At 47.3% G+C, this 25,493-nt stretch overlaps 1 protein-coding gene across 1 annotated transcript in view; it reads left to right on the top strand.

Annotated features, from left to right (window-relative positions):
* LOC135824255 (uncharacterized) overlaps positions 1–25,493 on the top strand; it is a 371,974-nt gene that overhangs the window by 132,896 nt on the left and 213,585 nt on the right. Inside the window, exon 6 of the mRNA XM_065336986.1 lies at positions 15,111–15,185. Within this exon, the coding sequence (XP_065193058.1) occupies positions 15,111–15,185 (75 nt within the window). The remainder of the gene's footprint in view (positions 1–15,110; positions 15,186–25,493) is intronic.

The raw sequence follows: 25,493 nt of genomic DNA on the forward strand, positions 1-25,493 counted from the left end.
CCTAGCATTGCCTCTTGTTGCTGGTAGCTCAGGATTTGCTGCTAAGCAGAAGGAGGACAGGTTGCACAGAGCCCAAGCGCAGAAAAAGGAGAGACTGGCTAGGGCAGGAGAACAGAAGGACAAGTGGCAGGTTGAGCACAGCAGATCAGGTGATGTGACACCTGTGCCATCTGACTGCGAGTGGCTAACTGAGGACAAGCAGATGCTGTGGTACGAGTCCAATGTCATACTTACTTGTGAAGAAGCCAATGCCCTGCAAGAAGCCACTGCATCCCAAACAACAAGTGAACTCTGGAGGAATGAACGAAAGAAGCGTATTACAGCTTCCATTGCCCATACTGTAGCTCATCGACGACCTCAGACTGACCCGTCATCCCTCATAAAAACTATCATTGATCGGCCGGCGTTCACCACTCCTGCAACCAGATGGGGGATTGATCATGAAGAAGAGGCACGATGTGCCTACGTAGCCCACCAAGCCAAGTCTGGCAAGCTGATAGATGTTGTTGCATGTGGCTTATTTGTGCATGCTGATGAATGCTGGTTTGGTGCCAGTCCCGATGGCATTGTTAGGGATGGTGATACATCACTTTTGCTCGAGATTAAATGCCCGTTTGTTGCTAGAGACCAAAGTCTAGCAGAGGTAGCTGGGTCTACTGCATCATTTTGTTTGTCCAACAAGGATGGTGTGCTTTCTCTCAAAACAACACATGCCTACTATACACAAGTGCAAATGCAGCTCTTTGCTGCAGGCCTTCAATTTTGTGACTTTGTAGTGTGGTCTCCCTGCAATGATCTTTTTGTTGAGCGCATTTCATTTTGTGAAGTGCATGTCAAGAAAACTCTCGCAGCTTGCCGAACATTTTATTTTGATCATGTTCTCCCGAAACTGGCTCTGTGATCAAGTTTCTTGGTAATAGATATATTCCTCGTCATCTGAGATGACCATTGCTCACTTTGCTCCAGTTCCTGTAGTCTTGACTGTTTACATTCTTCCCTGATTTGTGGCAATCTTTCCTTCTGTAAGTGTGTCTGAACTGTTCTATACGCTGCACTCTATGTTCTTTATTATAGCTTTTTCTGTTCTGCCCTGTTCTGTAGCTCCTTCTTGATATAAACGCCGTGATTAGATGGTGGATAGTTCCATCAGCTACCGGCTTCCTGCATTTGTACATGATTAGGTAGTGTTGTATACATGTACCCAAGACAGTGGAACTCTGCCGTAAACAGTGCGTTATAGTAAATTATACTGCCATTACTGGTAACCACTACAAAAAACGGCACGTACAACTGGTTTACAATAGCTCGCCATTCCGTGTTACAACGGAGTTCAAAAAGGCATGAACGTTACATGAGTATTCGTATTTACTTCAAAGTAAGCGGCACTTGCAGCAGTCACAGGCCACATTTCCTACCTGGTGAACAGCACAAACAGACAAATAGGAGCATCACTACTTCTACTTCGAAGTACGAAGTCCTGAGTGAAATAAGCATCATTGTGTAGGGGCACCATTACTCACAACATAACACAAAGAAAAGAGGGAAAGAAAATACCGAGGCCACGTAGGAATATCGGCATGCGCAAAAAGCTTTCAACAGAGCGGCCTGGTCATAAAGCAAGAATTACATAGACGCCCATCTTCATCATCATTCTGACACATATGGTGGTAGCGTGAGTTACAAGACCTACAAACTCTAAGAAGTGGGCCATCTGAGCGCTTGCAAAACAAACATACGGGAGTGGTCACATAGGCAGCAGCGGCTACAGAAGAAGATGGCACGCTGATAGCAGCAGCAGTAGCAGCTACAGGAGATGGCACATTCGTAGCAGCAGAAGTAGCAGCGGAAGCAGCAGCAGAAGCAGTAATGGCAGGTGAAAGAAATGTGCCAGCTGAAACAGCCACTGCAGAAATGTTTGCATCTGGTGATATCTGGGCAACTTCTGCAGCAGAGGAAAAGTGTGCAGACTGTGTCGATGGCTTACTAACAGGCGGAGGTACCAGGGGCTCCATGTAGTTAGTGAGGAATGCACACACAAATATGATCTGCTCAGCCAAAGGGCACAACACGGAAGATAAGAAGTGAGTTATCCTGAAGTTCTTGATCCTTTCCATTGCTCTCTCCACATGAATACGCACGCTAGCAATACGCCGAGTTTCGATCACCTCTTCTTCATCAAGCTGATCTCGAGAACCAAGAAACGGGGGTATGTTGAGATCGACACCCTCCGGTAGCAGATCGGCAATGTCGAAACCACGGTCGGCCATGATGGCATCACCCTTCTCCATCAACTTCATTAGCCCACTTCGCTTTGTCAGTTTCTTATCAGAAATGCGCCCGCCATAAAGAGGAGACAGAAACGATATTGCACCGGTAGGTGTCACACCAACTAACAGTTTGAAAGTGTTCCTGTTTTTGTAATTCGACCAGGTGGCTGCTTGTACAGTTGGGTTGGCTGGCTTCTCAATGGGAAACTCTGTTGCGTCAATAATTACCCGGGTGCGTGGGTACTTGTCTTTGAAGACGTCGGGCATGTAGCGATCAATCAGAGCCCGGCTCGGCCAAATGTCCACTTCTTTCATAGAGAAGTACATGCAACGAATGTACGTTGAAAATATTCGGGACACCGTGGATTGATCTATTCCGAATCGCAGTGCTAAATCTGACTCAGGGAAAGCATGCCGAAGTTTGACAAGGGTCAATAGCAACTCGTCTTCATACACCAATGCTCTTCGTCTGCCACGGCTGTCCTGGCCAAGGAAATCAGCTGGCACTTTAGTAGCAAAGCACATGTCTTGACATCCACACCGCAACTGATCCAGCAACAAGTCAAACGCCAGAGAACTCAGGCCCGTGTAAAACAGTACAATCTTGTTGTCATGTCGGATGTTCGAGTAATGGAGTTGGCATTTCCGCAAAGCTTCTTCCGATTCATCCAAATTGTACAAGGCCTGCTCCAACTGGGACCGCAACTTAGCCACTTGTGCTTCCAAAGTCTTTATTTTGTTCTCTTGGAGAACGGGAACTTCACCATAATCATGGTCAGCTAAAAGTGTTGCAGCCTCAGGCACCGATTCATCTGTGACTGGTAAATCAACATCGTCATCAATATCAATCGCTTCAACGGGTCGACTGACTTCGCCTGTCGAAACACGGCTCTTCCTCTTCACTACGACGGCTTTGTCCAAGAAACGGGAAGGTGGCTCGTCCTCCGTCACAGGTCGACCACCAGAAAAGTGCACCCCACAGACATACGAGTTTCCAGAAAGAGGAGTGTTGACTCTTGGTAGTTTGGCAAGCCACTCGGCCCTGATATGCCGGCGTCGATCCGAATCTTTAGGCAAACGATGAAAAGATACAGCTTTACAGACCTCTGCTGTTCCTCCGCAGCCAACACGAGCCAGGTCTGATCCACATAGACGACGCTTCACAAACACTTTTCGTCCTTGCGAGTTCGCATCATCAGACTCAAACAAACCAAACTTGCAGCTGCTTTTACGATTTGAGCAGCCAGGGACGATACAATGAGCGTTGCTTGGCATGATTGTGTCAGCTGCTTACTGATCTCTAACTAACTTGCTACTTATACACAACAGCAAACTGTGACAACCCTTGCCTTCCAAGAAGGAAATAAATGTCTTGCTTTGAGTTTGATTCTTCACCAACACAAAAGAAAAAAAATTGTACATTGTACTTCAGCCTCAGCAAACGCGAAGCAGGTACGTAGCCGGGCTCTACGATCATCAGAGTTTCCACGCGTGCATGCATGAGACTGCATGCTGCGCTGCGTGGTGCAAGTACAGTGTCGAGGTCGTGAAGTTGCCCCGCACAAAAAACCGCGGGAAAATTATGCATAGGTGCCATTTGAAGGCAGAACAAACAGAAACTCGCAATCTGCTGAAGTGAAAGAATTAAAGGGGAAGGACCACCTGATGTACTCTGATGTACTCCGGTGCAGCTGGTGGTAGGTTATTGAGGAGCTGGTGAGGATGGGCCGCCGCGTGCGTGTGTCGGGTTCGTGGACGAACCACAGTGGGTGCAGCTAGTGGGACAATGTTGGTCAGCTGTTGTGGGCTTCCGATCCACTGAAGCTTGTACATGTAGCACAGCCCAGAGAGAGTGCGTCGTGCAGCCAGACTCTGGAGGAGCACATCTGGTCCTATGATGGCCATTGCCTTCTGCTGAATGCGGTCGAGCCTGGCCAGATGAGCCGGGGCAGCAGACATCCAGACCAGTGGAGCATACTCCAGCATAGGGCGAATGAATCCTCGGTAGACACTCAGACGGCCATTGGTGTCAAGTATCCGCGCGGCTCGGCGCAAAAGCCCAAGATGTTGACTTCTCTCACCGCCATGCTGCTGATGGGCTGGCGAAACGAGAGCTTTGAGTCGAACAATATGCCCAACAGCTTCAGTGTCGATGCCTGGGCAATGTCGACACCACCAAATGAGATGCCTGGAGTGGCTGGGTCCAAGGATCGTGTGCACAGTAGCTGCTGTGACTTGGATGGCTCAAATGTCACCCGCCACCGCTAACCCCACTCTTGAAGGCCATGCAGGGCATCTTGTAAGGAGGCATTGTGGGGAGCAGCAGTTCCTGGTTGCAACAGGCTGTATAGCGTGGTGTCATCAGCAAAGGATCTAAGGAGCGTTCCGGGGGTAAGACATTGGTCGATGTCGCTGACGTAGGTAAGAAATAGAGTCGGCCCGAGGATACTTCCCTGAGGTACTCCCGCGGTGATAGGCTGAGCAGATGAAGCTTGACCGCTGACCACAACTTTCAGTTGGCGGCTATGTAGGTAGTCCTGAAGCCAAGTCAGTAGTGTACCCCTGATGCCAGCCCGTTCTGCCTTGTACAGGAGACCGGTGTGCGACACACGATCGAACGCGCCAGCTATATCCATGGCTACCACTTGAGCAGATCCACCGTTTGCAACAGCCTGGGCCCATTCGTTCTGCAGGGCTGTCAGGACATCAGCAGTTCCCCTGCCTCTACGGAATCCATACTGGCTGTCAGGAAGCAGTCGGTTCCGCCCAAGATGGTTGACCACCTGCGAGTTGATGATGCCTTCCATTACCTTGGAGAAGATCGAGAGAAGAGACACTGGGCGGTAGTTGGCCGGATTAGATTTGGAGTTCTTTTTGAACACTGGCATGCTATGCGCCAACTTCCAGCTACATGGCAGGATTCCACATCGGAAGGACAGCTCGAAGAGCTTGGTGACTGCTGGGGCCAGCTCACGAGAGCATTCCTTCAGGACCCGAGTGGGAAGGCCATCAGGGCCAGTGGCTTTACAAGGGTTGAGCCTGGCTAGCCGTCGCTGGACATTAGACACTCGAAAATGGATACGATCTAGGCTGCCATGCAAAGGTTGAGCACTGGGAGGGAGTGAGTCTGGAGATTTGTCACGATCTCCAAGACTACACTTCGTGGCAAAGTATCTTGCTAAGCAGTTGGCTTTGTCATCGCTGGAGTGGAACTCCCTCTTACTTTGGTCCACGAGTAGCGGGATCTCATTTCCACGGCTCAGACCAGCAGCTTGCTTCACCGCAGTCCACCACCCTTTGTCCGTAAGTGACCCAGACGTGAGCTTGTTGCGGAGCGGGCTCTCAAAGGAGACTCTGGCCCGGTGGAACCGGGCAGCGCAGAGGTTGACAGCTTTAATGTATGAGGACTTGATGTCCAAGTTGCCAGGGTTACGTCGCCAGGCTGTCCAGGCGGTTTCCTTTGCATGTAGGGCATCATCACATTCCGGGGTCCACCAGTGTGGGTCTGATGAGTGAGTGTGATGTTCTCGGTTTGGGATAAACGTCTTCATGCCTGCGCTGGTCACTTGTGTGAGCCTAGAAGAGGACTCCTCAGGATCACCCGAAACTATCACGTTCCAGTCGGCTGCCCTCAGAAAGGCACGGAGCCGACCCCAGTCTGCACGGTTGTACCTCCATAGTGTCCTAACAGTGGCGGGCTCTCGCGGAGGAGAGACGGTGAAGAAGTCTGAGATCAGCACGGCATGATCTGATTTTCCTAGTGGGGCATGAGTTGTGGTTGTGACAGGACAGACAAAGTCAGAGAGGATGAGGTCCAGGGTGTTGTTACCTCGGGTTGGCTTATCGACGTGCTGGGTGAGTTGGTGTGCTGCACAGAGTTCTTCCAAAGCCTCGCCGGCAGCGGTCGTCTTCGAACTGTGTAATCACTCGGCGTGGTGGACATTGAAGTCACCGGCTATGACAATGTTGGTGCCAGTACTGCGTATGTTGTCCAAGTTCTGGTCCAGGTGCTCCACTAGGGATAGGTCATTTGCAGCTGATGTTCCAGGGCGGTAAACCGCTCCCAAAGTCATTTTTCTATCGTGCCCCAGGGCTACAGGCACCCAAAGGATCTCATGAGTTCCATTCTCCAGCTCTTGGAGATGGGCAACCGAGAGTTCTGACTTCGTCCAGACTGCGACTCCACCTCCAAAGACATTCCTGTCCTTCCGAGTCATCGTGTAGCCAGGGATTATCACATCAGCTGGCATGATAGTTGCATCAAACATCGGTCACAACAGTGATGTCAACAATGTGATGCGTGACAGGTGTGGACAAATTCTCCAAATTTGTTTGCTAAGCTAAAAGCATTAGTCACCAGGAGGCGCAGTGACTGGGTCGAGGAGGTAGGTGGTGCTGTGGGTGTTCCATTATAGTTATAGTTCTGCATTTTCTTTTTTCGAGTCACGATAAGACTCTGGCAAGCGGACTTAATCGTGAGCCTGGAGCTAGATTTGTTGGTTTCCGGGAATCCTTCTTCTGCACCCCAATTGCCAACTCTAGTGAGGACTTAGTGCTGGCATTCCTGCCTCGACGTTTAGGCGTGAACCAAGTGCGGATCGCTTCGGTGTTGATGTTTGATGCCACTTCTGAGAGGAGTCGCTCTGTCCGTTCTAGATCTGGCTCTGCAATGTCTATTTCGACATCCGCGAGGGGAGTTCTGGGGTGTGCTGTCATGCTTGACAGCGATCCCTGTGCGGACGACAGGTCTGGCTCAGTATCTGTCAGGTTTTTCAATGCTGAAGTAACCTCAGTAGTCCGCTTATCGACTTTCGTAGTTTTCAAATTCAAATCCGTTTCGAACACTTCAGTGCTGACTGCGGGTTCTCCAACATTTGACCCCACAGGAGTTGCACTCGTACTACATCCAATACTCGAGAGAGTACTCAGGCTGGTGCTGGGCCTGCTGCTGGAGCGTGCCGAGTCTGGCGACTCGTTTTGGACTCCGGTCTGTACGGTAAGTTCACCAGGTTGCACTCCGACAGTTGCAGTTGCGCTTGTTCTGGTGTGGGAGGTTCGCTTGGCGTATGTCGTTCCTGTGGCGAGTTTGCAATCTGCAGCGATGTGTCCCGGTTGGGAGCATCTACGACAGGTTGCAGGCTGGCCTTCGTAGCGTACACGAAACAAGTTGTTCGTAGATGTTTTCACATACGACGGAATCTGCATGTTGGGGCGAAGAGAGAATGTGGCGAAGCGGATACCAGTGGCAATGACGAGCCCTGACTTCGTCTTGACAAATCCATGGCAAAGAGGCCCAATGGCCAATCCAAAGACACCCAGGCTTTCGATAATAACGTCGTCCTGGACCCAGATGGGCACATCGTGAATTTGGATTTCCACGGAATCAGGCACCAGTTGAGTGATGCGCACTTCCACTGACATGAGATGGAAACCATTTCGGCAAAGTCGCGTCAGAGTGTCTCGGGAGCGAAACGTGGCCTTGCAGCTCAAGTTACTGGTCAGCTGCATGGATATCAGGTCGGTGTAGCCATGTTCAATCAGGGCCTCAGCAACTTCGAGGGTTTTCGTGTGCAGTGGAACGTGGAAAGTCCCCGTGTTCCTCTTTAGAACTTTCGGAGAGACCGAATTCCAACTGCGATTTTTACCGGACGTGGGCATTTTGGAACGCTCTAACTATCTACTACCTAATTTTAAACTATCCAGTCACTCGGGTCCTACCCTGCTCCAGACCGCCCTGCTGCCGGTCCGCTCCTACAAAACCTGCGAAAAACTATGGAGCTCGAAAAAAGCTAACTGCCCTGTCAGCTCTACTGCTAACATAAGCTGTTCCAGCACATCCCCTGCTCTCGATACAGCTTCGCCATATTGCTGTTCCAACAGCTGGACTTCCTCGTACCAGTCCGCAGCATCACCTTCCACACAACAGGCGATGGTGGATGTGGCAAGAGCACCGAGGTCACCCAGTGCCCTTAGTATTTCCTTCTTGTCTGCTTCATCCTTGTTTATCTCTACCAGCATCGCTCTTCTGCTGTTTGTGAACTGGGCCTTTGCCAGTGTCCTTTCTTTCATTGTGGTTTCTGGTATTCTTGCTTCAGTTACTGAGTCTCTTAGTCTTACTACTACTGCCTACACGTGACTACTATACTACAGCTTCGATAACCATCCTCTGCTACCAAATGTTGCGGTGCGATTTGGTCCCGCAACTACCCATCGTCAGGCAGACCACAAAAACCCAGAAACTCCTTTAATCGACATTACCACTCGTTCCAACAAGAACACCAAGGAACACACTGAACAACGATCGTCAAATCGCTGTCCTGAGCAAAACGTGCAGCGTGCGTGCATTTGGCTTGCGCCGCATGCATGCACACAATGACGTGGCATAGAGAGAAAATGCAGCGTACAGAAAATGCATCAATCATCGTAGCCATAGAGATACTAAAAATGGCGACTGCCAAAGTCCGCGTGCAGCGCGGAGTGCAGGTGCAACGAAAAGAAAAGCAATAATTTGAAGGCAGAACAAACAGAAACTCGCAATCTGCTGAAGTGAAAGAATTAAATAAAGAATTGTTGATTACAGAGGTTAAAACAGTGTCTGTCGAGGGGTGCTTGCACCCAGCGACAGGGTGACAGCACACCATGTCAGCGAGAGTAAGTTTCGCCAAGTAGATCGTAGCGGAGTTGCTGCGGATGGCGATAATGCACCGGATCAAGTACTAGTAAGTACATGTACATTGCAACCAATAATTAGTGTGTCAACAATTCTACTTTTATAATAAATTACAGTCAAACCTCGTTAGAAACCTCGTTAGGACGAACTTCAAGGGACTGAACACATTTGTTTGTCTTATCGGGAGTTCTTCTTATCCAGATCTGACAAAAAATCGATGTGCATATCAGATGGATTGTATTTACGTGAAGGTGCATGCTGTGGTACATGGGAAGCATGTTATTCTTAGCATAAGCCAGAAACAGGCAAGTACAATGACAAAGTGCAATGAATCACGACTGTGTCGAACGTTCGTACAACGCACTGATTATTTTGTTAAAAACATGCTTGAAAACAATTTGTACTGTACGTACAATATGACCTCGACTATTGAAAAAAGAAGAAGAAAAAAGGCAGCCAGCGCACGCGCACGCTCGTGGACCGAAAGTTCGTACTACATGTACATGACCACACTGACTTTGTTCAAATCACACTTGAAAATAGTTCGTCTTCGCGAAAGTTCGCTGTACAGAAGTTCGTCGTAAACGAATAATTTTGACTTGAATTGATGCCTGGCCAACCATAGGATTGGCCTTAGTTCGTACTCATGGAAAGTTCGCCTTATCAGTGTTCGTCCTAACAAGGTTTGACTGTAGCACAATTCACAAGATATTCCGCTCGTGAACATGTCGTGGTACGAACACGCATAGCAATTACTGTATCATAAAATGTGTCTCGCCGCAGACGTAAAGATATGCACTCGTGATGTAATTCTAACAGACTAACAAATATATATTACACTCGCGAAATGCATAGCAGTAATACGCACCGCACCAATATTGCAAGCGACCTAGCATGTCTTGACAATACTGCCCTTGCAGCATGTGACAGTTCTGTACACAATTCGTAACTACAATACACTAATAGTATCAACGTGCAACATGTGACATGTGACATTTCTAAAGAATAATGTTCAAGAGCGCAGTCTCCTGTCCAGGCACCATCAAGTATGCGGTCGGTAAGCAGCACTTCACCAGAGCTCGAAAGAATTCGTCCTCACCGGCACAAGCCTGTGAGAGTCTCGATATGACGAAGAAATTACTGAGAAGCAACAACTATCCCGAGGCAATCATCGAAGAGATTTCTCACAAAAGTTGCCATACCGCCCAACGACGTGAGCCATATATGAAAAGAGATGACGCTATACTGAAGCTACCATTTCGCTCAGAAGACATTCAGCGGAAGGCGAAGCATTTAGTCGAGCGCTCGGGGTTCCTGGTCAATGTTGTGTCTGAACACACACTCAACCTCAAAGATGCCCTCGTGAAGTCAGCGCTGAATCCATCAAAGTGCAGCATAATACAAGAAGGAGCGAGGCACGGAGAACAGCGGAGGCGAGGAAGACCGCTCAACCCCTGCATCTCATGCTCCTCTGGTTTGCCGAGCTCCATGTGTGATTCCCCCGGCATTATCTATATGATGAAGTGTGCACTGTGTCGGAAGCGGTATGCCGGCGAGACCCTCAGGGTCGCAAGAGTCCGGTTCGAGGAACACCACTATGAAGCAAGTCACAGGATGCTCGACAAACCGTGGGGTAAACACATGGCTCCTGATCACCAGCAGCACGGAGCCATCAAGAGAACAGATGTGATTTTCATTGAGGCCCAAGAACTGGCCGTGAAAACACGGATGAACAGAAGGAAACTTAGGGAGTCCATCGAGATTCGAGGGTGTCGTCCGGCGATCAATATCTCCTTCGGATGGCCACTGAAGGCGCTAGCACCCTAACAGTGAAACTGGTACTTCAAAATAAATCTTGCTGTGCCTGTACAGGGTTGTACACACAATGATCGTGGTATACACCTTCGTACACACATTTCCTGTGCTTTATCTGCTGAGCTGTTGCATACCCACTTTTTCAGCGCATTTCTCCTTGTCGGTTGTACATGCAAATTCAGACACTCAATTGCATACGGCTATTGTGTGTATGTTTTTTTAATCCCCTCTCGCTTGCTTTCGTTATAAAAGGCCAGGTTCGCTCCTTGTACATTGTTCTGACGATGGGTGACTGGCCCGAAACGTCAATAATTTTTCAACATCATCAACAAGGGGGGTTTGAAAGTTCAGGTCGCTGAAGAGAGCTTGGAAGCTCAGGGCCCTATGCTATGCCTGTTTGCCTTGATGACCCTGACAAAAAAAGCATACGGATGTTATAAATTCATATAAAATTTTCCTTTTTTTTACGTAACCTGGGATTCGAACCCGCACTATCGCCCTGCATGCATCCCCAGATACATTTCGCATACATACTAATTCTTCCACTTTATGTTACTTCACGTTGCTTCACGTTATGATCTTGCATTTGAAAGCCCTATTTGAATATGCATTGTGGTCAGCCGTCTTTGATGGCACGGTACGGTACGGGACAGATACGGGACAGGTACGGGACAGGTACGGGACAGGTACGGGACATGTACGGTCGAGGGTAATACGACACCGTCTACCGCCTTGATGACCTAGGCAAAAAAGCATAGGGATGTTATAAACTTTTCAATTCTCCTTTTTTTTAGGCATAACCTGGGTTTCGAACCCGCACTATCGCCCTACATGCATTCCCCCATACACTTCACATTCATACTCATTCTTCCAAGTTGCTTCACGTTATCATCTTTTGTCGAAAGCCCTATTTGAATATTGGGGCCAGCTGTATGTGGCCAGCTGTGTTTGATGGTACGGTACGGTACGGGACAGATACGGGATAGCGCCAGGCGTGACACAAACACACAAACACACAAACAAACAAACAAACACCAAATTAAAGCTGCGTGGACCCTGGCTAGCACCAGACGTTACTGAAGTAACGTCTTCTGCATACCTACGGGAATAAATGAATTTTCATGTAAAGAGTATATAGCAACTAAATAGAGCAGTTGTCAGTTGACAAACCCCCTTTTATTCACAAAGCAGTTGCGTGATGTCCACCACTTTCTGAAAAAAGACTTATATCCGTGGAAATACGGTATGCCATTAGATGACAACCCCTACTTTCCTCAGGTAGGCACTTCAGTCACGTGACAAGACCTGTCAAATTTTGCTGAGGTGAGAGTGCATACTTGCGTGGTATCAGCCAAGTGCATGCGCAAAACTGTACAGGTACGCACCATGCTTCGTTGTACGGGCCTGTAGTTCAGTGCATCGTGCTGCTCTGACGTTCAGCTTTCAGGAGAGCCTACATACGTCATAGTGCGTATATTTTTACGACTTGCAAGTCATGTACACTTCCAGCAAAGAGTTTTTTCACAAGGAAATGTTGTTATTACGGGTTTGGAAACGTTGCCTTTTGTCTTCAGCGTTGTGTTTCCATTCAGAAACAGTTGAGTTCTTGTTCACCAGGTTTTGCGCATAGCTGCGCAAGGAGTAAATATGGACGTATCCCCCCCATAGTGAGGAGAAGGGCTTGAGGCGGAGGAGAAAGATGCGCTGTTGTCCTACCTAAGCCAGTTTTCAAAGCACGCTGAAAGCCCACGTTTGACCCTGTTGTGCTTGAACGGCTACTGATGTTTACGGACAATCAAACGGCACAGTGGCTACAGGAGAAATCCTCCGATGAGAGGGACACTTTGATCGACGCATCCAGGCTCGCTGCACCAATATTCTGTTCGAATTTCGAGGCCGCTCGCCAGCAGACAATTCATGACTGCCGTATGGAGCAAGTGAAGGAGAAGGATCAGGTGGCACACGCAAGAGAGAACAACATCAAAAGGAAAAGGAGACTTTGAGGGAGATCACGGCTGTAGGTGGACTCTGGATCTCGAAGGAGGCAGCACAGGAGCCGCTCTCAAAAATGTTCTGTGTCACTGACGAACACCTTGCTCTCAATTCGCAGCTTTACTTCTGCAACTTGAGTTTGTTCTGCTGCAGAAGGTCCGAAGTAATTTAGTTTGCACTTTCTACTGGTACAAAAGAGCTGCCAATAGAGAAACTGGTTTCCAACATCGAATCTCTGTTTGAAGTGGCGTTAACGTGTGCACGTGCGTTGTGTATGCAGAAATTCCGCTTTCAATTCATTTTGCGTATGCTATCTCTGTGTGCTTACCTTCTGAGTGCCAGAAGAATGTCTTTTATAGCAGTTAGCAGCGGCAGTTGCCTGCTGGTGAACTCTATGTCGATATTAGCTTTTTTCTCAGCAAATCGAAGCTGTTACTATGGGGTTGCCATGGGTTACTATGGGTTGCTATGGGGTTACTATGGTGATTGTGGTAAAAATTGCCGTATTCTGGACTATTGTGAACTTGATCAGTATTTTGTTGATCCAAAAACGATTGTTGGTGTTTGTGAGAGCCGTGTGTTTGAAAATGTGACTCTGATGTTTTGCAACTATATCCACTGATAACACTTTGGGGATGCTGTTGGTGCCACCAAGAGTACATAACCCCCCAGAGTGTGCAACTCCACTATGGGTGCTGTCCCGACAGAATTTCAAGTTGACGTCATTTTGATGATGCAATGCGCACTGTACACGGATTATCAGACGAATCCGGAACCTGTGGTTGACCGAAGCCGATCGATCCTGTACAAATTATTGCAAAGAAAAACGTGTGATGCGTTGACACCCGTACACATGTTGTAAATCACTGCTCCAAGGAGCATTGCGTCATAAATAATGACGTCAACTTGAAATTCTGTCGGGACAACAGGGTATGTGGGAGTTGCACACTCTGGGGGGTTATGTACTCTTGGTGCCACAAATGGTATTGCTTTCGCCTCATGCAATTGCCTCTCTTCAACCATTCATATCTCACTTGTATCTTTGTGGATTTCAATAAAAAATTGTGTGTGACCTGGTGATTATCCACCACTGTCGATTTACGATGCTAAACCTAGGAGAAACCCGACTTGAAAAAAAACCGGCTGAAATGTCCACCCCTAGGCTTTCCTGTGTAAGAACGAGTGCTGAATGACGAATGTGATGATGTACTTCTGGAAGAACAATTTCCGACACATCCATTCATTCACATTCACACTAGGGAAGATACATCTAACTCCCGACACAACAAGGGCATGGTAGTTTAGTTGATATTCATACTTGTATATTGCAATCAATGATAACCGACCCGTTTCTGCACGTATATTGCTTCATCACAGGAGTAAAATGTATCTTTTGCTAAAGCTTTTATACACAGCAGTTGTAAAGAAATGCAGTCGGAACCATATAAGTGTATGAGACTAGCAACAATTACTGTTGAAAGCGAACGATGCAATGCGTCATTCAAACGTATAGAAGTTGAAAAATCACACTTTACAAATAAAGAAAGAAACCAGTTTAAACTCGGATACTGAGCCAGTGTAAACAAAGAATAAGAAAATGAAGGAAGTGTACATTAATTGCTCGGATACTGAGCCAGTAAGAAATTATGTCAAACACATGTGTAGTCGCATAATGAAAAACTCATGTTCTGATATTTGCTTACTCTGTATTAGTTTCTCCACCCGGGCTGAAATAGAGGGGTTCCGCACTACGTAAAGTTGGCCAACTTTACGTTAGTGTGCGGGAAAAACCCCTTGAATTCGCGAGTTTGCACCCCACTTACGGAAAGATGTCTATGTAGAGTATGTAGATAGGGCTCTGATAACGTAGCTGCTCCGTAAGTGGATTGGGGTACAACTTTATGACTCTCTCCCCAGATCGATCTGGTCGTACACTGCCGCATTCGGAGTTGCCAAGGGCAGCTACGTGATTTGAAAACTCTGTATGGCGGAACACAGATGCACATGCAGTTTACGGAAGACTTTCCATCGATCGATTACGTTTTTTACTAACGTAATTACGTTATGCGGAACCTCTCTATTATCATGATTAGACACCGGACCAAGTTTCGTGAACTTGCTTGTGTCATCCAGTATGACCGCCATTTTGTATTTATTAGTATGACCGCATGTTGTCGCGCTGAAGTTGTTTTGTGAAGTTCTTCTTTGACTTTTAGCACTGTATTGGATAGGCTGGAACTTTTAGAAAATCATCTTCTCAAGCATGGTGCTGTACTTTGCTCAGAGGTGTCTGCATAAGGTTAACTCAGCTTCAACTTTTAAATTGTTTTTGTGATATTGAACAAAAAATCTTTCATTTTCTCCAGGGATTTATCCTATAACAACCTCGAAGTATTGGAAGAACATCAGTTCGGCTATAGAAATGAAATACGTCTAATCTTGTAAGATCTTTAACACAATTTCCGATATCCATTTTAGGGTTAGCTTTCCATAATATTAAAAATGGCTTCATCTGATACTGTTAAGTCCGAGCAAGATCGGTAGAGCATGAGACTCATAATCTCAGGGTCGTGGGTTCGAGCCCCGAGTTGGGCGCCAATGTTAAGTCCGAGCAGGATAGTGATGACGGGAACAGGTAGGTTGGTGGAACGACCTCTATTAGAAACGGGACAAGAGACCAAGACGAACGAAACGACTACATGGTGATTATTGAAGAGGGAGATTATTGAAGAGAGCTTATTGAAGAGAGAGAGAGTTGAAGCGAGAGAGAGTTGAAGAGAGAGGGTTAAAGTGAGCGACGCAATATAAAGGGCCTGGTTAGCTATGGCAAACATGGACGTGCAAGTAGCTACCCAGGCCAAATGAATAATGCATGAACTTATGAATTACATGACTTGTGGGCCTAACAGATACCATGATTATCTCCAATATAAGCCAAGGGCTTTTTCCAATCAGCCTGGACCTTGGGCTTGTTATTAGATACTCAGCCATAAACAAGAGACTGGGCTTAAAGGGAAACTGAACGCCAAAAATAAGTATGGCTTATCCGAAGGAGAATTGGGCACTGATTCCGATGAGCTATGTCTTGAGCCGATCAGAGAAGAGGAACCGTGTCAAATTGGTGGTGCACAACCCTACCGATGAAGGGAAAGAAGCAGCAGAGAGACACCTACTGAGTCAAATGACTGCCACTGTCAGTTCTCAAACAAAAACAATTTTGTCAAATTGAAAAATCTCACCTGTTAGTGTTGCTCACTAGCCACTAGTGACTCGAGTTGTTCGTCTACGAAATTTGCAATTATGCACTACGGTACCAGCAAGAGTAGGTAAGTTGGCATAGAACAACAGCTATGCAACGCCATGTTCATCTCCTCTTCACTTTGGAAGGCAGTACAAGCCCCCTTCATACCTCGACATTGCCTTGGAGTGGAAGCAAATTCACCATGAGTTTTCCAATTTGCTACAATCGATCTCGGAGAGATGATCGTGTCTTCTTCATCACCACTGCAGCCTGGATAGCCTTCGGGAAGACATGTGTCACTCTCCTGCTCAAGAGATTCCTACATCTAGATTTGGTTACCGTCAGGGAACGAAATAGAGCTGCAAAACACCAAAGTAATTGTTTTCTTCCATTCAATTACACTGCTGAGCATGCACAGTATGGTGACAGCTAAGCAATACGCACGTCATCAAGCCCAATTTCCAAATATGGAAGGTGTTATTTATGAAATTTGATACGGTTCCTCTTCTCTGATCGGCTCCAGACATAGCTCATCGGAATCAGTGCCCAATTCTCCTTCGGATAAGCCATACTTATTTTTGGCGTTCAGTTTCCCTTTAAATTCATCCACCTCGTACATATGCATTGGTCCATATTTTTTTGTTCTACCAGTAGAGCAAAGTTTCCCACCAGATACGGTGAATGGCAGTTTTGTACTTCCTGATATAGAGCTTTTTAATGGACGCCTTTTCTGCCACTGCCCTGGTGATCACCTCGAGATCATTGAAAAGTGTACGAAATGCGAGAGATTTGTCTCCGCCAGCTCTTGGAGCGATTCTGAAGCTTTTTCTTTTTCGCCCAAGCCGTGGAAGGGCTTCCTGGCAACTGCTCTGACTCAACACGAGTGTCGGACATCAAATGGAGCGCCATTCCACTGCTTCTTTCACCTCCACGCATTCATTCCCATAAAAGGTGAACGGGAACTGGGCTTCACCGGTTCACTAGCGATTCAAAAATTGCTCGCGCGTGACCCCAAAAGGTGACCGACCGTTGGTACAACCTTGAAAAAGCTCTATACTGAGTCTGAACTTTTTTCGCGTGGGGATCCTGGACTTTTCTCCACAATGTGTGTATGTGACACTGTGCGACATGATCCATATAGTTCTCCATTATAAGGCCGGCGCATTATATTAGAGACTGGGCTTATATATTTTCGAAGCCCTCTTGGAGTGCGCTTATAACAGAGACTGGGCTTATACAAGAGACTGGGCTTGTAATAGAGATAACACGGTAGTTGAAAATGAATAGTGTTTGTTTGTTTGTTTGTTGATGATATTATTCGTGATGACCAGTTGCCGTCCACAAAGGAAGGGTAGCTTCCCGAAACTCTTTCCTGAAGCATTCACCCATTTGGAACCTTTTTGAAATGCCAGAGCAGCCCAGAAAAATAAATCAATAATCACGTGGGTAGGTACATGGGTAGTTTAACCCTTTGCATGCTGGCCTGCAGTAATCGGGCACTCCAGTGTACGGACTCACCTGGTGGCGTTTGGGCGCATTGCTCGGAACCAAATTTATTCTCATTTCAGTTCACCTCGATGGAATTTCATCGTCCTGGGCTTGTTGGAAAGATCATTACCAAGCAAATCCATCCTGGAAGCTCTCAGCTCCAGAGCTCCACCAGGGCCACTTCCATGACCTCTCCCAACTGGCCCACCATGCCTCGGAACGAAACAACAACTCAGTCACAAATTCTTTTTCGGCTCCTCGCTCAAATTCAACCGATTTTCACGATTCAAACTGCTCTGCAAAGCTGAGATCCACGCGCTTCATCTGATGTCCATAACGCATGCGCAGGGCAAAAGGGAAATCCCCTGGTATGCTCCAAAAAACTGCGAAGTCACGAACAAAAAAATCCACGATCACTCCAGCCCATGATTTCCGTGTTCATTTTGTCACCGCTCAGTGAAGAACTGTATATCCCTGGATAGCTGAGCTCAATACCAACGGTGTATTGTATGTGAAGAGCTGATACTCTTTCACAGAGTAACAAAGGTTTGTACACTGGTCTATTCACCACGTACACGAAGCAAACCGAAGCGCGTGTATACACATCCTCAGAGAACCGGCATGGGGTTCAGGCGCGTGTATACACGTCATCTGCACGCAAAGGGAGTTACAGCCCTTCGAAGTTGCAGAAACGTGGCGTATACTGGAATAATTGGCTTCCAGTCTTCTTCCTTTGGCACAATTATTCACTATAGTAATGTCATAACCCGGCTCGGACTTGTCGTGAAAGCGACCACCCATTGAGTTCAGCAGCCAAAAGCTGGGCTCTGAAATATTCTAGAGGTCTGTATGAACCACGATTAGTCCCGCGAAGGATTTGGCATTTTTGTTAGTTGAGAGTCATGGCTTACAACTCGTGGCCTAGAGGCGCACTGTGTGGTCGTATGTCGGCCACACCATCACTGCAAGTCGTCAGTATTGTACTCACTACATTGTTCAGTTTTAGGGGACCACGCTTAGTCCTGCAAGGGAGCCGATACCCTTGTTAGTTCAGCAAGAGTGGCTTTTCTCGTCTCCTAAGACGCAAAGGGTCGACTGTACTTCACGTACTGTAGACCCCAGGCCCGTCGCACCGACTTTGCAAGTGGGGCGGCCATGGAAGGGGGGTCGGGGGGTCCTGCCCCGGGGAAAAAATTCAAAAATTGAAGCCAATTGCAAGCATTTCCGGGTATTTGGTGCCATTTCAGTGTACGGTTACTACAATGAAAGTCTTTTTGATTCTGCAACAAACGAAGAAGGCGCCACGATCGGGGACAAACATTACCCTCCCCCGGGAAAAAAATTCAAGAATTGAAGCCAATTGCAAGCATTTCCAGGCATTTGGTGCCATTTCAGTGTAACTGCAATGAAAGACCTTTTTCTGCAACAAACCACGATCGGAGACAAGGATTTGTCACGTTTGCGCAAAACTGCGATCATTGTGCTTAGTTGTAATGTGCTAAAAAAAAAAAAACAAAAAAAACCCGAAAAAGTGGGGCGGCCTCAGCCGCCCCGGCTGTGACGACCTTGGACCCCAGGCCCGGCGGAGGGAACACAGCATTGCCGTCTACTGCTATGTTTGGGGGAAGAGCCCATATTAAGTGAAGCCACAAGAATGATACAGCTACGCTGCTGCAATGCAAAAGCATTTCCAAAAACATTTCCATCAGTTCTAATAACATGCAGGGTGAGCTAGGCAAAAAAGCATAGCGTAGGGTCCTGAGCTTCCAAGCTCTCTCGTTTATTTGTTTGTTTGTGCCATTGGCATGCCTGGCGCTATCCCGTATCTGTCCCGTATTATCAAGAGTTCCGTACCATCAAGAGAATGAGTATGTATGCGAAGTGTATCGGAGGAATGCATGCAGGCCGATAGTGCAGTGCATCGAATATTAAAGATTTGCTAAGTGTAGATACGATACTGGTTTATATATCCAGGGTTCTACCGCATCTGATCTGTCTCGATAAGTGGTACGGCTCGGAATGTGACAACATGAAAACGCCCTAAAACGATGCCTACAGTCCATTTCAAAACTATAGACGCGTAGTGTTTTGCAAAATTCGATGGGATTTATTTAAATATTTTTTATTTTTTTCTCCAGATTCCGTCTCTGCATCGCTTCACAATTCTGGCTATATACTTTGTTTTCGCTACAATTGAAGTTTATTTTTAGGCCAGGTTTTCCGGTTTTACATGTTATTTCAGTTTTGAAGGGTTTGACCAGTTTGTTTAACCCTTTGCCGGTCTAACTCAATGTATGTGAGGGGTGATCACGCAAATACATGTACACACAACCAGCAATAACTCAAGAACCATGTGATGTAGGTATGGGTAAACCATATGTTTTCAAAATCTGTATGCCTGAACGCGTCCAGAAAATTCAAATATGACTAGGTCCAGGCAAGGATAGGGCCCATGGTAGCCCTTCAAGGTGAGAGAAAATACAATTGCGAATGAAATACACGAATATCACAGCACGAAGGGCATACCAAGTTCGTGATGGAGCTGAAGTCGCACGATAAACAATCAGGTAAGGGCTACGTCTTTACAAGAAAGGTAGGCTCTCTACAATACCGCCATTGAACACCAACACCTCGCCATGGGCGATACGCCAGCAGCAGCAATTCCCATTCCACGATATCGCAGTTTCGGTTTGTTCATCTCAGCGCTGCTCGCGTCAGATTCACTCTCGCTCAGATGAGTACTCAGGCGCGAGCTTACGCATGCCGTGATTCTCACGGCCAGGCGAATCAGCTGATCGCACCTGACGAGTCCTTGTGACAGTCGCTGTTGCCGTGTCGGCAGCAAGAAGGCTTCCTCTCTGTTTGGAGAATTTTGTTTCTTCATTCGTGGACGATATATTTTTGAACTAGCAGGACTCAACGGAGCTCTTTTTCTCAACACACTACACTGCAAAACCTCCCGGGAGATCCAGCCTGGACTGGTGAAGTTACTGCTCTCAGAACGCTTGTCAAACACGGCCCCAAGAGATGCACTCGCATTCTTGAAATGCGCGCATGGCGGATTGTCGTCTTTTCCAATTTCAACAAACTTCATCGAATTCAGTCGATCGATACGGCAAAAATTTGTATGGTAAGCATGGTTGTTTTGTACATCGTCAGAAAGCCTTGGACATCAGCTACGCGTAGAGCGCCATTTTAGCTGTCTCCTAGCAACAAGACCCCAAAAAAATGAGGGCCAAACGTACCGATACTATAGTATCGATTCGCTTATGGTAGACCGGTAAAGGGTTAAGAGAGCATGTCTGAGAATACCAAAGTATGTGTGCAAGTGGATCTCTCCGATTTCGCTCAAAATTTGCAGGTAGGTTCCCTTTGGGGTGTGGATCGACTGTGCAAAGCCCTTGAAAAAGTTTCTGAAGGGAACCTTGAAATTTGCATACCCCTCAAAAATGGCCGAAATATCACATTATTTATGGGTCTAGAAACGAGTCACACCACAGCGTATACGAACAAGCTATGAACAAAACTCCATCAAGCCAACATTGCCTCACCTTAGAAGAGTTCCTGGAGCAGTACCGCTTAGCCACGCCAGCATCCCAGAAGACGAGGTCCATCACCCCCTGACGCCACAAATGATCGCCTTGAAAATAGCCAATTTACAAGCGCTGGCAAAACAGCCAGCTACGTCCTCAATTGGCCAGAACTATACACCGGCAGATAGTAGAACACCTCTTCTAGCGCTGAGGACATGTCCCCCATCTTCCTTTTGGGGTTTTCTTGAAATAAACTTTTTTGAATTTTTCCACTCGACCATGCTGAAATACGGCCAAAGTCATACCTGCGCAGGAAAGCTCGCCCCGTCGCGACGTCTCCTCAGCAATTTCTACTCCAACACTACTCCCAAGGCCGCAGAACAAAGTGTAGTTTTGACTCTGACAAGGAAAAGCAGCGGTGATCACTTGTCACTCCAAACGACTAGCTTCTCCTTGCGCCACCAATAATTTTTTGTGCGACTGTTGATGCAAAAGTGACTGAAGGCCTGAGCGCAGTTTTTGAATTTTATTGCAAGATGCACGGTGAAATCACGTGCCTTGTGACGCAAGAATGCCAAGTCGCGTGGCCCACGGCTCACGAGATTTCAGAGTCACCTTCGTCAAGTGCGCTTGTTACTCGCCTTGAACGCCCGGTGGTCTGGAAGTGATCCCACTTGTGTTGTTACTGCGCTCAAGAACACGCTGGGAGTGTTGTAGGCCTACGAACCGGGACTTTCCCTGACCATGTAGGTCGAAGACCAGTGGAATGATGATGAAATCACATTCTTTATGACGTAAGAAATCTCTCATGCAGTTCACGCGACAAGTGCGTGCAGTCAGTGCTACTCACGTGCCAGTCAACACAGGGACCGAGCTAGCCGCTTTTGTCGAGCATCGACATTAGTCCATCGGCCAAGTCTCAAAATCGAAAGTGGTGATGCACTGAGCTTCCAACTAAACGCGACCATACCCAGCACGTAGAGAATATATCAGAGAACACTATTCCGTTTGTTGGACGTGCCGAATTCAGTCCAGGGCGTCGATACGAAGCGTTCTTCGTCGCCGAGTTTTTTACTGTGCGCTCCATTTGAGAGTGCGCAGAGTTCTGATCGAGAGTTTTTTGAGCAGAGTTTCAAATTTTTGAGGCTGTCAGCTGACAGCTGTCAACCCTAAATGGCACTTAGTATGTGACAGGCAATAGGTTTTGGTGCCTCCGTATGCCTTCTATCTTCCTTCGTTTCACTTCACTGCTTCGCCCACCACCTCAGGAGATGACAGCGCACCTGTACTAGTCAGCTCTCGCTAACCCTGTCTCTCTTTCTCCGTCTTAGCGCTCGTCATTCGTGTCCTTCTGCTAGGGCGAGCTTGATACTGTTGTGTCGTAGTTTTTAGGCAATAGTGGCTGTTGTTCGCGTGAGGATCAGGATTTATGGAGAAAGACGACGACTCGCCAAGTTCCCATGCAGCCACAGACGGCGTAGCAATTCTTACCGCCAACCCTTCGAGCAACGGAACCGGCCTGAGTTGGAAATCGTGTCTGTGTAATTGTGCCACGATACGGATGAAACACACAGGCTCACATGTGACGAGATGAAGATAATCTCAACAGGCTGACGGAAATCCAACAGGCTCACGGGAACGCTGCAGTTATGGTCGGAGACGCGGAGTTATTTAGTCACTGGTAAATGTTGCATCGAGTGCTGTGTGCTCTAACACAATTGTAAAAATCATGAAAAAGCGAAAATAATGCAATGGTGGGGCTGAGTGGTGTTCTGTGGAGGAGACGTCGCTGTCTCAGTATTCAACGCCGGCCCCTGTATTTCAAGTCTGTGGTCATGTTCGATCATAAGTTCCTGTATGGCTCCAGTGCCTTCTCAGCATTGTTGGCGGTTAAGCACCTGGATCGTGTCCAAGTACTGCGGCTCTGGTGGCTTGAGGGATGTACGGGTGCTCGCCGTGCACCCCTGCCGGCAATCTGCTAGTGAAGCTTGGCACCTACTGTGTCCGGGAGATTTTCATCCAGAAGCTGATCTTCCTAGGCTGGAGCTGCTGCTTCTCCTGTGCTAGCCCTCAACCACTGGCGCTCCTACTCGGCTCCAGTGTGGGCCATTAACCACCCTGCCCGATTTCGCACTGTTGCTATTCCACACCTTCAGCATTTAACTCTGAGGTCAGACCTTGATCCCTCCCACCATAAGCTATCTGTCTGTCTGCCTCTCTCTCACACACAGATGTGCGCGCATACACACAAACACACATGCACGCACACACACACATGCACACACAGTGACACAAACATACACATAGCCAACTTCTCTGTGTTTGGTGATCATCATCTGTTTTCTGATGTGCAAGCTCACCTCTGATGCCGATTACTTCCTTGCTTAGACCCGGTCTGCTATTAGACCAGTCTGCTCTCCCTTCACTCGCTTGTAAATCCTACTTGGAGCAGTAAGGTTGTGTCACTGCTCCTACTGATGTCATTGTTGTGAAAGCAATATCATCGCCATTGGTGGTAATTTTCCACCGTGCATGAATCATTAACAATCATCATCTATGTGTCACGGCCTAACCATCCTCGTAACTCCCCTCATCGTGACTAGTGCTGTACCATTGAAACCTACTTTGCTTTAGTGTATATTCACTCCAAAGCACTTGTTTTTTTGCATAGTGATCTTACGCAGTGTGCTATAGCCTATCGGGTAATATGGATAAGATTAGTACAGTCGGCATCGCCGATCGAGTGACCAGGTACATGTGTGCAATATTCCTTTCTAAGCTCACGCTGTGCGGTGCAGATAGGTCATGTGCCGTTGCCAACTATTACTTGCCGCATGTGCATGTGCAGCAGGAAGGCACCACATGTCGACTACTACTTATACTGTACAGCATTGTGTGCTTACATGCATCTACGGCCTTGTGAATGCAATTGAGTCTCACATACATGTACATGAAATATTGCTTGTAGTGCGGTATCAGGTGTTAACATACAATGGCTAAATATTTTTCTCGCAATAATGACCGTATTCACCACAAGTGTGTTTATGTCCAGAGCCAACTCAAGTCCTGTATTATTTATGACCATGACAACGAGACTTCCGGGCTGAAATTCTTCTATGACATGCATGAACACTTGCCTTACAATTGTTCGTGATTGTACGAAGTACATATTCGCTGTTGCATCAATTTTGCACCATTTACATTGTAGTGCCACTAGTGGTATCACCTGCATGCATATTGAGTCAAACAAGGTTACCTCTGTATAATTATGCTTATCGTGGCTATCAAGAGCTTCGATGCAAATTCCCAGCTGACGAATGGTGTCCAGCTTGTGTTCAGCTCAGCTGGCACTCACAACTCATAATAATTGTGTTCTAGACGCCAGATGAGATGTTTCAGCTACAATGTAGACAAAACGTCCGTGTTCAAGAAAGCCGTCACTTCATCTTCTGTCCATCCTCAATAGCACGTTCAAGCAAATACGTCTGAAACACAGTAGCGACAATCCGACAGCGGCGACACGCCGTCTTCTCCGAATGAGCTTCTACCGTTCTAATTCAGATTCCCCCAAAAATGTCAAAATAAATAATAGATTTTCACCAAGCTCGCTAGAATCTTGCGAACCGTCAACATGCAGGCATTTCAAGTGTTCGAGCGTGCGTAGATTCTGCTCAGCGGCTGAAGAACATTCGCCAAGCGAAAAAAAGTCGATGAGAAAGATGTAATGGTGGACGAAATTACGAAAATCGGAAGAAGGTATTCGACCCAGTTCGACTATCCTGGACTGGATTGGCAACGTCCAACAATCGGATTCGTATTCTATGGGGTCTCATGAGCTAGTGTGCCAAAGGGCGTTTAGTTGGAGCTTCAGTGCATCACCTTCGCCGAAAGAGGCCCTTTCTGAGATTTGGCCGATGGACTACATGAAAACAAGGGACTTTTACTGTTGGACTATGTTCGGGATTGCAGGAGGTATGTGTGAAAGACGAATAACTCTCCATGCTGTACGGGGCATATTTCAACGGCTTGCTGCCATTGCAACACTCCTAGGACAGTTTGTTGGGGTACTCAGCAGTTCAAGCAGGAAATGAAGCTCATCTTACCTCTGCCATCATGGTCTGTTCCGAGTAGCGTTCCAGGCACTTTCACGATCGTTGGGCGCGTATCGTGACGCAGGAAGCGTCATCCTACGTCACAGAGCACGCGATCTCACCGTGCATCTTGCAATAAAATTCAAAAACTGCGCTCAGGCCTTCAGTCACTTTTGCATCAACAGTCGCACAAAAATTATTGGTGGCGCAAGGAGAAGCTTGTCGTTTGGAGTGACAAGTGATCACCGCTGCTTTTCCTTGTCAGAGTCAACACTATACTTTGTTCTGCGGCCTTGGGAGTAGTGTTGGAGTAGAAATTGCTGAGGAGACGTCGCGGAGGGGCGAGCTTTCCTGCGCAGGTATGACTTTGGCCGTATTTCAGCATGGTCGAGTGGA

The sequence above is a fragment of the Sycon ciliatum genome, chromosome 9 (genome assembly GCF_964019385.1).
Source record: "Sycon ciliatum chromosome 9, ocSycCili1.1, whole genome shotgun sequence".
NCBI lineage: Eukaryota > Metazoa > Porifera > Calcarea > Leucosolenida > Sycettidae > Sycon > Sycon ciliatum.